General features: G+C 56.9%; 1 protein-coding gene across 1 annotated transcript; it reads left to right on the forward strand.

The window, feature by feature from the left end:
* The first annotated feature begins 1,807 nt into the window (after positions 1-1,807).
* AJUBA (ajuba LIM protein) lies at positions 1,808-10,949 on the forward strand. Its single transcript, XM_032856388.1, has 8 exons — positions 1,808-3,150; positions 6,149-6,250; positions 7,923-7,990; positions 8,121-8,183; positions 8,877-9,007; positions 9,090-9,141; positions 9,878-9,946; positions 10,406-10,949. The coding sequence occupies exons 1-8, from the start codon at positions 2,115-2,117 to the stop codon at positions 10,529-10,531; spliced, it is 1,647 nt and encodes a 548-aa protein (XP_032712279.1). The 5' UTR covers positions 1,808-2,114; the 3' UTR covers positions 10,532-10,949.
* Positions 10,950-11,459: the final 510 nt, after the last annotated feature.

Raw genomic sequence — 11,459 nt, forward strand, 5'->3', positions numbered from 1 at the left:
CACAGGTGGTTGGTCCCAGCTGTGCCCATTGCTGCCACCACCAGCTCCCACAGGGGCTTCCTTTAAAGGCTTCTCAACTTTTCCTAAGGTTCACTCTCCCATCCCCACTCCAAAGTGGGAAAGCTTCCAAATATAAGAGGCTCTGTGGATATTTTGATTGTAAGTAGTAGGAAGGAAGAATCCAAGTTCTCTTTCCCCATCTGGAGACAGGAAAGGCAGGAGATGTCACAGCGGGTTCTGGATGCAACCTGATAGCCCCTCTCTGTTACTAATGCTTTCAGTGTTCCCTGCTTCTAGTCTGATACTGAACTCTCCTCTGGATCAGAGAAAAGCTGTAGGCCTGACAGGGAAAGAGCGAGGCTGGTTCTCCAGAGAGATGAGGTCAGGGAGACAATGCAGCTAGGACAAAGAAGCCAAATAGTTTGTGCCAAATTAATTTCCCCAAAGATATTAACTTCCTTTGCTTCCCCATTCCCTAAGGCTACACTAAGATTATGAAAGGTGTTCAAAATGTTGAAATGAAAATAATATGCATGATTTGTTTGCATATAATTTTCATGCTCATTTACTATCTAAATACAAAGGAATCATTTCCTTCCCCATTCTACCTCCTCTACCCCTTGCCCCTGATATGCTAGTCAGGGCAAAATCAGTTGCACTGGTATTTAATTAGACACGTTTAGCTTCAGCCACCTTTTCTTCCTTTCCTTATTCTTCATTTTACCAGTATGTCCAACACTAGAAGCCGCCTCTTTCCCTTTTCCACCCTGATCATTTTCACTTGCTAGATCGTCTAAATGACATTTCCTTTCTTCCTTTTTAATGCTTACCCTTTATCACAATCTCCTGTGGGCCCACCAACGGGAAGGCGTCCGCTAGCCCTAACACCAGGCCTCCCATCCCCCTTGTCGCCTGAGAGAGTTGCTAAAAATCTCTTTTCCCAACACCAGACACCAGGGGGTGTCTTCTAGTCCTCTATCTGTCCTACCCGGACGGTAGAGATGAGTCCCAACCCTCTTCCTCACTCTTTTTGCATAGACACTAAAGTTCCTTCCCTCCCTACCGTCGCAGAGCTTTGGGTTCAGAAAGTGGTGTCCTTTTATTGCAATTTATCTGTTGGGCTCTCATTCTGTCTGGACTTGCACAAATCTGCCTTTTCCTCAGTCTGCTCAACCTTCGGTCTGCGCACCACCCACGATTTCCTCCCTGTGCTCCAGCTCCCGCTTTCTTTCGCTACCTGTCTTCCACCACTTCTCTACGTGGGCTTCCTCGCCCTTCTGGGCTCTTCCCATTACGTGTCTCTGACCGCTTTATGTATCTACCTTTCTCCCTGACCCCCTCTTTGGGGGTCTCATTACTTCTGTGCCGGTCTCTCTTCATCTCTCCCACAGTCCCCACAGTAGGAACAAAGTCACGATGTTTGCGCAGAACATGCCTCGCGTCGCCCCGTCCCGGACCGCGACATTCCACCGTGCCCCTCCGCGCATTCCAACTGCGAACAAAGAGTTCCTTTCCCCCTCCCCCACTTTTCCCGGTCCCACTTCCTTAGAGATGTAGTAGCAGCTGCCCAAACTGCCCCTCAGCCTCCCCTCGCCTCCGGTCGGCGGGTCTCCACCTCCAGGGCCAGTTAGCACCAGCACCAGCACCACCCTCCCCCTCCGGCGCACCAGAGATCCCTGCGCAGGCACCCCCGTTCCTCTCGCACACAGCGCTCCGCCCCTCCCGGAAAGTAGATCCGGCCAGGCAGACAAAAGTTTGGGAGAGAAGTTCGGTCTGTGCTGAGTGTGAGAGCGAGGGGGGCGGGGGCCGGGGGCCGGGGAGAGTGGGGCGGCCCGGCGAGTGGACGCGTGAACAGACTGACCTGCGGACGGGACAGCCGCGGCCGTAGGCCCTTCTAGCCCCGCTTAACCCCTGATGCGCGGGGGGAAGCAGCCCCTCTCCCTGGGGGATGCTGCGGAATTCCCGGCGCCGGGCATCTGGGCCACCCGCTAACCCCCTGTGCCTACCCCGTGCCCCCGGAGAACCGGAGTCCGGCCGCTGGGAAAGAGAAGCGGCCGCCGAGAAGCTGCAGGGTGCCCGGCGGGGAGGGGGCTGGAGGCCCCAGGCCCGAGGGCATGGAGCGGTTAGGGGAGAAAGCCAGTCGCCTGCTGGAGAAGTTAAGGCTCTCCGACTCCGGCAGCGCCAAGTTCGGCCGCAGAAAGGGTGAATCTAGCCGGTCTGGGTCTGATGGGACCCCCGGGCCGGGCAAGGGACGCCTGAGTGGGTTGGGGGGGCCTAGGAAATCAGGGCCCCGTGGAGCTACTGGGGGACCTGGGGATGAGCCGTTGGAGCCAGCCGGGGAGCAGGGCCCCCTGGACGCTGAGCGGAACCCGCGCGGCTCCTTTGAGGCGCAGCGCTATGAAGGCTCCTTCCCCGGGGGGCCGCCTCCCACCCGGGCCTTGCCTCTACCTCAGTCATTGCCCCCCGACTTTCGGCTGGAGACCACGGCCCCAGCTCTAAGCCCACGCTCCAGTTTCGCCAGTAGCTCAGCCAGCGACGCCAGCAAGCCGTCCAGCCCCCGGGGTAGCCTGCTGCTGGACGGGGCGGGGGCAGGCGGAGCCGGAGGTAGCCGACCCTGCAGCAATCGCACCAGCGGCATCAGCATGGGCTACGACCAGCGCCACGGCAGCCCCCTGCCCGCCGGGCCCTGTCTGTTTGGCCCACCCTTGGCTGGGGCCCCAGCGGGGTATTCCCCTGGAGGGGTGCCGTCCGCCTACCCGGAGCTCCACGCCGCCCTGGACCGATTGTGTGCTCACCGGCCCGCGGGGTTCGGCTGCCAGGAAAGCCGCCACTCCTATCCCCCGGCCCTGGGCAGCCCCGGAGCTCTAGCCGGGGCCGGAGTGGGAGCGGCAGGGCCCTTGGAGAGACGCGGGGCGCAACCCGGACGACACTCAGTGACCGGCTACGGGGACTGCGCCGCGGGCGCCCGATACCAGGATGAGCTAACAGCGTTGCTGCGCCTGACGGTGGGCACGGGTGGGCGAGAAGCCGGCGCCCGCGGGGAACCCTCGGGGATTGAGCCGTCGGGTCTCGAGGAGCCACCAGGTCCTTTCGTTCCAGAGGCCGCCCGGGCCCGGATGCGGGAGCCGGAGGCCAGAGAGGATTACTTCGGTGAGTGAAATAAGTGGTTAGGGATGGGACAGGACGGGACCCATCACCGTCTTCCTTTCCTCACTGCCCCGACGGCCCAAATTGCCGGCGCCGGGAAGTCGGAGGCGGAGACGCGGAGCTAGAAGAGAGGCAAGAGGGATTTCCCCTTCCCACCAGGTCTCAAATGGACCGTGGGCTCATTCCTGCTACACTCAACCCCCTGATTATCTCGTGAGTCCCAGTTGAAGCTTTGGAGCTTCCGTTTTTCGCGGTAGGAGGCCTCGTGGGGAGGGGACCAAGTGGGGAGTGAGAGCATCTCCCCATCCTGCTCCCCCCTTGGCGGCGGTGCCCCGGCAGGCTTCTGCGCGCCGCGCCCCTACCCGGGCCCAAGCTCCGCCCGCAGGAATTCGGGGAATGCGCGGGTGGGGGGCGGGGCGGGCGGGCCGCGTGCGTGCCGGCTCCTGCCCGGGCGCTCCAGGTACCCGCGGGCGGGGCCGGCCGCGCGGCGCGGGGCGGAGGGTGGGGTGAGGTGGGGCGGGGTGGGGGGGTGCTGCTTGCTAACACTCGCGGAGCTGTGGCAGCGCCCGGGGAAGTGGAGCCTGGGAGAGAGGGTGAAGCTCTCGGGGACGGAAAGCAGGGATCCTGCTGTTAGCTTGTCCCAGTCATGCTGGCTTGTTGCGTGCCTGAGCATTTAAGCAGAGACCTGGTGGTGGTCTCCTATTTACCCCATCCTCCGGGGGAGTCAGGGCAGAAGCCATGACCTCCTGGAAACTAGCATCCCTAGCAGGTTAACGACCTTGTGTAACTGCCAGAAATAACCTGGCCTTCGGTTTGGGCCACAACCTGCTCAGAATTCAGGCTAGAAACAGCACGTTATTTTCTGCCTCTGTTAAGGAAACCTGGTCGCTCTGTCTCTCACACGCAATTACCTTTAAGGAGTCTTTTTTTTTTTTTTTTTAAGATTTTATTTATTTATTTGACAGCGAGAGAGAGAGAGAGAGAGAGAGAGAGAGAACACAAGCAAGGGGAATGAGAGAGGGAGCGGGGAGCCCCAGCCCAATGTGGGGCTCGACCCAGGTCCTTGAGATCATGACGGAGCCCAAGGCAGAGGCTTAACGACTGAGCCACCCAGGCACCCCACGTTTAAGGAGTCTTGATTGATAATATGTCTCAGCTACCAGGGGATATTAGGATCTTGAAGGATCTTTTTAGCTAAGACCCACAGCCACCAATTTGTTATAGAAAGAAATGCTAATGCAGTGGGAAGAAAAACAATGGAAGGCCTTGGGCTTATCCTCTCCTTTCCCATCATCATTCATGTTCCTGCCCTGGACCCAGTGCCCTAGACCACCTCTATGGCTAGAAATGTGGCTAGAAATGTAAACAGGGAGAGGAACCTAGCCCAGGAGGGCAGATTGAGGCAGAAGTTGAGAGGTAGCAGGGCGGAAAGGGCCCTTCCTGCCCGGTTCAACCCCCATCCTCCCATCCTAAGAGAGGAAAGCCTAGAGTAGATGATGCTTTGGTTAAGGGAGACTGAGTGACAGGATCCTTTTAGCAGTTCTTTTGGGGCCCATAAGAAGTGGCGGTTGAGTGGAAGGAAGTCTCTTTGGCCAAGCCATCAGAGTGAGAAGGAAGAAATGAGCTTGGACAGAGTGCAATAAAAGGGCAGGGAGAACCTAGGCGTGGATATGCTGGGTTAGAGGAGGCCAGGCGGGCATGCCTGAGCAGTTTGCGCCTGTCTTCCCATAATGTCCAGGGCTTCCTAAAGAAATGGTTCTGATGGGTCCCCCCCTGGCATGGCAATCTTGGTTCACTCTTTTGGGCATTTTGACCCCAGAAGTAGAGGCTGCTTCTCCCCGAGAGTTAGGTTGTCTCCTCTGACAGAATTCCCAGCGTGACTGTACCCTTCTACTTGGCCCCTAGTTAGGGGCCCTCTTCCTTGGCTACAGCCTTGCCCAGCTGCCAGAGGGTGGGAACAGGACAGGCCTGGGCCCATCAGTCACTGCAGCTGCCGCACGGGCTCCGAAGCCCCTGGGCAAAGACTGGGATGGGCCCCAGCAGGCAAGGAGTATGGCAGTGTGCCGAGGGGGAGAGGTGGGGCGGGGTGAGGCGGGCCCCGTTGGGATCTGCTCCCCAAAGACAGGCCCTAGCCCTCACTCATGGGCCTGGAATTGGGGAGTGGAGGGAGGAAAGAACACACCCAGGAAAGGCGGGTGCCAGAGCCAGGTGTATGTATTTGGCAGGGGTGGGGGGTAGGGGGCTGTCAGGGAAGAACAGTTCAGCTCTATCCATCCCATGATAGATTTCAGGGAGACCTTAGGGATTCTGTCACCCTTCCCCCACCTTCCCGTGCAACCTCCAGACCCTGGAACACACCCTACATTCTTAGCAGCCACCTCCCCACAGGAGTCATGCTCACATGGTCCGCTCTGCCCAGGGCCCTCTGCTGAGCCATATCCTTCTTTCCATCCTTGGAAGCCTCGAGGTGTGGAGCAGTAAGAAGTCATTTTGTAGCTATATGGCAGCTCATTTTACAGATGGGGAAACTGAGGTCCCAGAGAGGCTGTCTAGGCCTGGCCTGCTTTCTCTGGGAGTCTGCTCCTGGGCCATGATGGACTGGCATCTCTCTTTGTCCTACACAGTGCAACAGGGGTCATACCCTTGACTGTTAGTCTTGTCTCCCTGACAGAATCTGCACATTTGAAAGTCAAGGATCATATCTTTGACTCTCTCCAATTTTGCACAGTATCAGGCACCATATTTTTGCTAGGCACAAAATAGATGCTCAGAAAATATCTGTTGATTAATCAGTAAACAATGATGGGTCTGCTCAGCCAAGACCATGTCGCATCCCATTTCTTGTTCTCCTCTCTTCCCAGGAGAGAGCCCGTGAAAGGAAGGCTGGGACTGGTGGTCCTCTGGAACAATCAGGAAAGAGCAGTCAGGAAAGATCCCAAATCCCTATTTTGAGCTGGGGGTATGTGGGATATGATGCTGACAACCTCTTCTCTCCCCTCAGGCACCTGTATTAAGTGCAACAAAGGCATCTATGGGCAGAGCAACGCCTGCAAGGCCCTGGACAGCCTCTACCACACCCAGTGCTTTGTCTGCTGCTCCTGTGGTGAGTGTATCCCCTAGGCCTTGTGCAGGGGGCGGGCTGAGGCCTCAAGCATGCCCCACACTCATACACCCTCAGGAGTGCCTAGGGAAAGCAGAGCTTGTGCCTCTTCGGGTCCGCCCCACCCTCATTTGTCTGGATGCCCACTGTTGCCCGCCTTCCCTCCTCTGCTATACCTGGCTCTCCAGCCCCCATATTGCGTCTGCGTTCTGGAGTCAGCCCTCCCTTCCTCCATTGAGCCTCTTTTCCTCCTCTCTGTTCCTCCCTCTTTCTTCTGCTTCCTTGCTTGCCCAGCCTGGACTCCAGCCCAGCCTCGGCCTCTCCTTGGTGGGGTTTGGTCCTGGGCAGTCTGAGTTGCCTGGGGCGACAGTGAAAGACTGGAATGTGGGAAGGGTGGGGGTGGGCTGGGGGAGTGGGGAGCCATGGGGGGCGGAGAGAGGGGTTTTCTCTTGGCTGGTCAGAGTTCAGCCACCTCGCTGGAGTGCAGGCCACAGGGCCATGCCAAGCTGATGACATCACGCTCCAGGAATGCCCGCCACTGTTAGCTCAGGAGGCCCGCCTGGGTGGGGGGTGCTCCCAGCAGCCTTAACTCCCCAGCCCTTCCCTCACCTCCCTCATTACCCCTCCCCACTGCTTGCCCACTCTTGATTCCTTTGCTAAACCTTTAATCTCTTATCTCTGCCTGTCTGACTCCAGCACTCAGCTTTTCTGTGCCCCTACTCCAGCCACCACCACCACCGCCAGCCCCCACCTCTGGCTGGTTCTCTTGGGTTCATCCATCTGTCTTGTGTATAGGGCCTTTTCTGGGTGTGTCTCTTTCCCTCTCTGTACCCCCACTGTGTCTCCTGAGTCTCTAAGTCAGCTTTTCCAAACTTCTGGTAGGAGGTAGAAGAGATTTTGATCAGAAGAGGGCAGAGGAGGTGGCCAACTCGCCCCTTTCTCCACCTTGGGTCTCACTCCTCCCCTCTCCCTGACAATTTAGATACCTTGGAGCAGTTCCTAAGTGTTGGTCACATGCCTTGTCAGCTCACAGAAGATCCTGGATTCTCTGGGTTTCTCTGTGCTTGGGGGAGCTGCCTTGTGCAGCGGGAAAGGGAACTGACTTTGCTCCCGAGAAGAGCACTTTGTCCCCAACAGTAATGCCAATATTTCCTGATCTCTGCTGAGCCTGTCCCTGGAAGAAGACGGACAGGGCTAGGATAGCAGGAAGGCTATACACAGGCAAAGAGGTCCCTAGATTGAAAGGTCCCAGAGGGCAAGGTCCATAACAATGCGACCACCTCCATGGGCATTGTACAGTACCTTATTCCCAGCTCCTTTACCTTGTACCCCAGCCTGGGGTTGGCTCCCCCAACCCCCACCCCTGGGTGACTCCCTGTGCCCTGGAGAGGAAGGCATTCATTGAGGGAGGGCAGGATCTTAGAAAACTGTTGAGGCGAGAACTGGAGGAACAGCGAGCAGAGAGGGGAAGTTTGCAGGAATGAGACCAAAGTAAATTGGAATCGCATCAGATAGGATTTTTGTGTAGAGAGGGAGGACACACAGCAGTGAGGAGCACTGGCACTAAGGTCCAGATTAAATATGTCATCCTACATTGGAGAGCAGTGTTCCTGGGGCGGGGACGCCCTGTACGTGGACACTGGGATGGCTCCAGTCTCTTGTCTGTTGCTCCTAGGGCGAACTTTGCGCTGCAAGGCTTTCTACAGCGTCAATGGCTCCGTGTACTGTGAGGAAGATTATCTGGTGAGTGAGGGGTCCCCTGGGCCTGGAATTGGCTCCCATACTGGGACCTTTCTTGGTGGCCCATTGGGGTTGCACCCATCAGGTCCTTCTCTGCTTATAATATCCTCCCTTGTTCTTTCTCTCTCCCTAGTTTTCAGGGTTTCAGGAGGCAGCTGAGAAATGCTGTGTCTGTGGTCACTTGATTTTGGAGAAGGTAAGCAAAGTATCTTCAACTGTGACTCTCTGTGAGGCTGAGCAACTGAGGGGTAGAACCAGGGGCTAAGTGGGTACTGAGAAAAGGGGGAGGGAGGAACTCCATCACTACGAGTGGCTTTCCTCTCATTCTTCCCCAGAGCAGCTATTTGTAATGCCTTCCCGCTGCTGGTTGGATCAGCACCCCTAATCCTGCCATCCCCACAGCCTCTGTGATCTGGTCCCTGCCTACTCCTGCAGTCACAGCCAAGCTAGGAGTGTGGGGTCCCAGGTCTTAATCCCCTTCCTGCTACTGGCTGGGATCAGTTAGAACTCAGGGTTGTTGTTTTTCCGTAAGCAGGGGGAATAGGATTAGAGCAGTGGTCAAGCCTAGCAGATCACCTGGGAAGAAGTAAAGAAAATAACCAGTGCCTGGGTTGTCATCGGAGACTGTGATGAAAACCTCTGGGGTGAGGCCCAGGCACTGATGGGTTTTACAAGCTCCCTGGGTGAGAACCACTGGCCTGGATGCTAAGACTGTGTTCAAAGTTTCTGCCTCTATTTTAAGCATCCTCTGGGCCCCTCAGATTACAGAGCATTGTTCTTGGAGGAGAGTGGGGAGTTGGAGGAGTTTGGGGGAGCTGCAGGGAGCACCACGGGTAGCTGGAGAATGAGACTGGAGGGAGACTGATTGTCTTCCCACCCCGTGAGCCAGATTCTGCAGGCCGTGGGGAAGTCGTACCACCCGGGCTGCTTCCGGTGCATCGTTTGCAACAAGTGTCTGGACGGCATCCCCTTCACTGTGGACTTCTCCAACCAGGTGTACTGCGTCACTGACTACCACAAGTGAGTCTGCCCCCTAGGGGTGTGGTGTGGGACTGGCCTCAGGGTTCCCCAGCCTCAACTGTCTCTGCCCTCTCTTCTTCAGAAATTACGCTCCTAAGTGTGCGGCCTGCGGCCAACCCATCCTCCCATCAGAGGTCAGTATGCCGGGGTTCTCTTGTGGGGCAGCCAGTGCTGCTGCCCCTGGGAAGGGGGTGGGGACATATGGGCCCGGCTTCCCGCGGGAGGCGGTGGTGTTGAGGAATGTGCTCTGCGAAGATTCCCGTGTGACTCTGCTCTCAGGGTCACCACCCTGACCCTGACATCCGGGCCTGGACATTTCTGACAGCCTCACTGGGTCCAGGCTTCATCCTGTCTGTCCCAGTCCATAGAAGGAGACTTTTCTTTTGAGGTCAAGTCAGCAGATCCCAGATGTAGGGGCTAGAAAAAGGTGGGAAGAATCCTCAGGTCTGGTAGGAAGATGTCAGCAATGATTTATTCTGTGTGTGCTACGTGTTGGCCTGGGGAGAGAATCTGAAAGCCAATAAGGAACCAGACCCTACTGGAACTCCTTGTCCCCAGCTTAGCTTACTTTGCTTAGACTGCCGGCCTCTTTTCCCTCCCCACAGCTCGGAGAGGTAGGTAAGGCCAGAGCTGCTGGACAGAGGGAAAACTGTGAGAGGACAGGCCTTCCTGGAGGCAGTATCAAGGAAGGGGAGGGAGGAAAGTTCTAGTAGGATTTCCAAAGGCCATCTGAAAGCTACAGGTGATTGCAGAGAGTTCTCCCTGGAGGCCTTTGAATGATCTTCGCATTGGGCTGGGAAGGAGCCCAGAGGAGGGCAGAACTGGGGTTGTCATGCTACACTCATCCCATGGGGGCCTGCATCATTTCAGGGCTGTGAGGACATTGTGAGGGTGATATCCATGGACCGAGATTATCACTTTGAGTGCTACCACTGTGAGGTGAGTGTGAGGAGCCAGGGCTCCTGGAGGAGAATCTGGAGAGGGAATGGGGCTGGGGAGGAGGCATGTCCCTGGACTGCTCAAGTCTGTGGGAGCAGTCTACAGCGTGGAAACCAGGAAGGTGCTCCAACCCATCTCCAGTATCTCTGCCATCCTTCATCCACTCTGTCTGGTCCTGGGTGTTTAGTCCTTTCTGCATCTGGCTTTCCCCAAGGCAAGCCTGAACTGGGGACTCCTGGTAACCACTGCAAATGGGAGTCCGCCTCATTATTTCCGCTGTAGCAGCGACACCTGCTGTCCAGCTGAGGTATTTTCTCGGGCTTCTACTCGGAGGCCATCGCCTTCAACCAACCCCACCACCTTTCTTCCAGTCTACTAGGAGGCTGGTGTGGATCAGCACAGTCTCCCAACATGTCCCAGTGCCCGGGCTGAGGTGAACTAGGTGTCCTTCTTTCCTAGGACTGCCGGATGCAGCTGAGTGATGAGGAAGGCTGCTGCTGCTTCCCTCTGGATGGGCACTTGCTCTGCCACGGCTGTCACATGCAGCGGCTCAGTACCCGACAGCCCCCTGCCAGTTATATCTGAACTGTGGTCTGTGCTGCTGCCTTTGCTGCCCCTGGCAAATCCCTCTGGCCAGAGGGCCCCTCTGAGGCCAGCCAAGGCAAGGAACGCACTCCCAGGCCAGGCAGAAGAGTCCTCTGGGGAGGGCCCCGGGGGCCAGAGACCCAAAGATACACATTCCAGATGGACTGTGGAGAAGGAAACTTCCAATTGACATGGGGGGGTGGCGGGTGTGACTGGCTTTCTTTCAGGTGCGCAGCCTGTGCTGTAGCATATACTCAGGCATGCACAGGCAGGTTCCAGGACTTTCTAAAGGTCTGATTCTAGTCTGTTTCTCTAGTACCATTTATGCATAAGCCAAACAACGTTCTGGCTTTGGGTTACAGAAAGAGAGGACACCATGAACACGCCTCACTCTGGCATCCTTCACATGGGTCAGATATGGGGTGCCCAGATTCTTACCACAATGTCTTATCTCTGTATCTGGATGAAGAGGTGGAAACTGGACCTTATCAATGAGTTGTTTCTTGGCCACCTTCTCTCTAAGGACCAGGAGAGCTGCTCAGCCCCATGAAGGAAGGGGGGCAGCTCATGTGGACCTGCTGCATGTGTTGCCTGTGTCTCAGGGACTCACGTGGGCCTGGGAAGGCTGGGTGGGTGGCTGTCCTGGGTTCCTCTTCTCCTCAGCTTGGGGACATGACAGGAGAGTCTTTGGGGGTAGAGGGCCAGGCAAGCCATGCAGGGAGCCTCAGGCCCAGCCACGTACCCAGGTGCAGGCGCACGGAGACTTCCAGCCCACTGTGTACACAGGCACACTCACAGACACACACTCGCTCCCTCACTCCCTTCTTCTCAGGTCACTGTCACCCACATTCCCTCACAGTTGCTCACCACTCCAGACCTGCCACCCCGCAGAGGGATCTAGGGTTCCAACCAGTGCAGCTCCCAAGCC

This window comes from Lontra canadensis, unplaced genomic scaffold (assembly GCF_010015895.1).
Source record: "Lontra canadensis isolate GAN:19392208 unplaced genomic scaffold, GSC_riverotter_1.0 scaffold12, whole genome shotgun sequence".
In the NCBI taxonomy this organism is placed as follows: domain Eukaryota; kingdom Metazoa; phylum Chordata; class Mammalia; order Carnivora; family Mustelidae; genus Lontra; species Lontra canadensis.

Bases quoted from the DNA above. Each gene is read 5' to 3' on its own strand.
- AJUBA (XM_032856388.1), top strand. From the start codon at position 2,115: ATGGAGCGGTTAGGGGAGAAAGCCAGTCGCCTGCTGGAGAAGTTAAGG. The intron at 8,184-8,876 runs GTAAGCAAAGTA...CCCGTGAGCCAG, and splicing joins GTCACTTGATTTTGGAGAAG to ATTCTGCAGGCCGTGGGGAA. The intron at 9,947-10,405 runs GTGAGTGTGAGG...CTTCTTTCCTAG, and splicing joins TTGAGTGCTACCACTGTGAG to GACTGCCGGATGCAGCTGAG.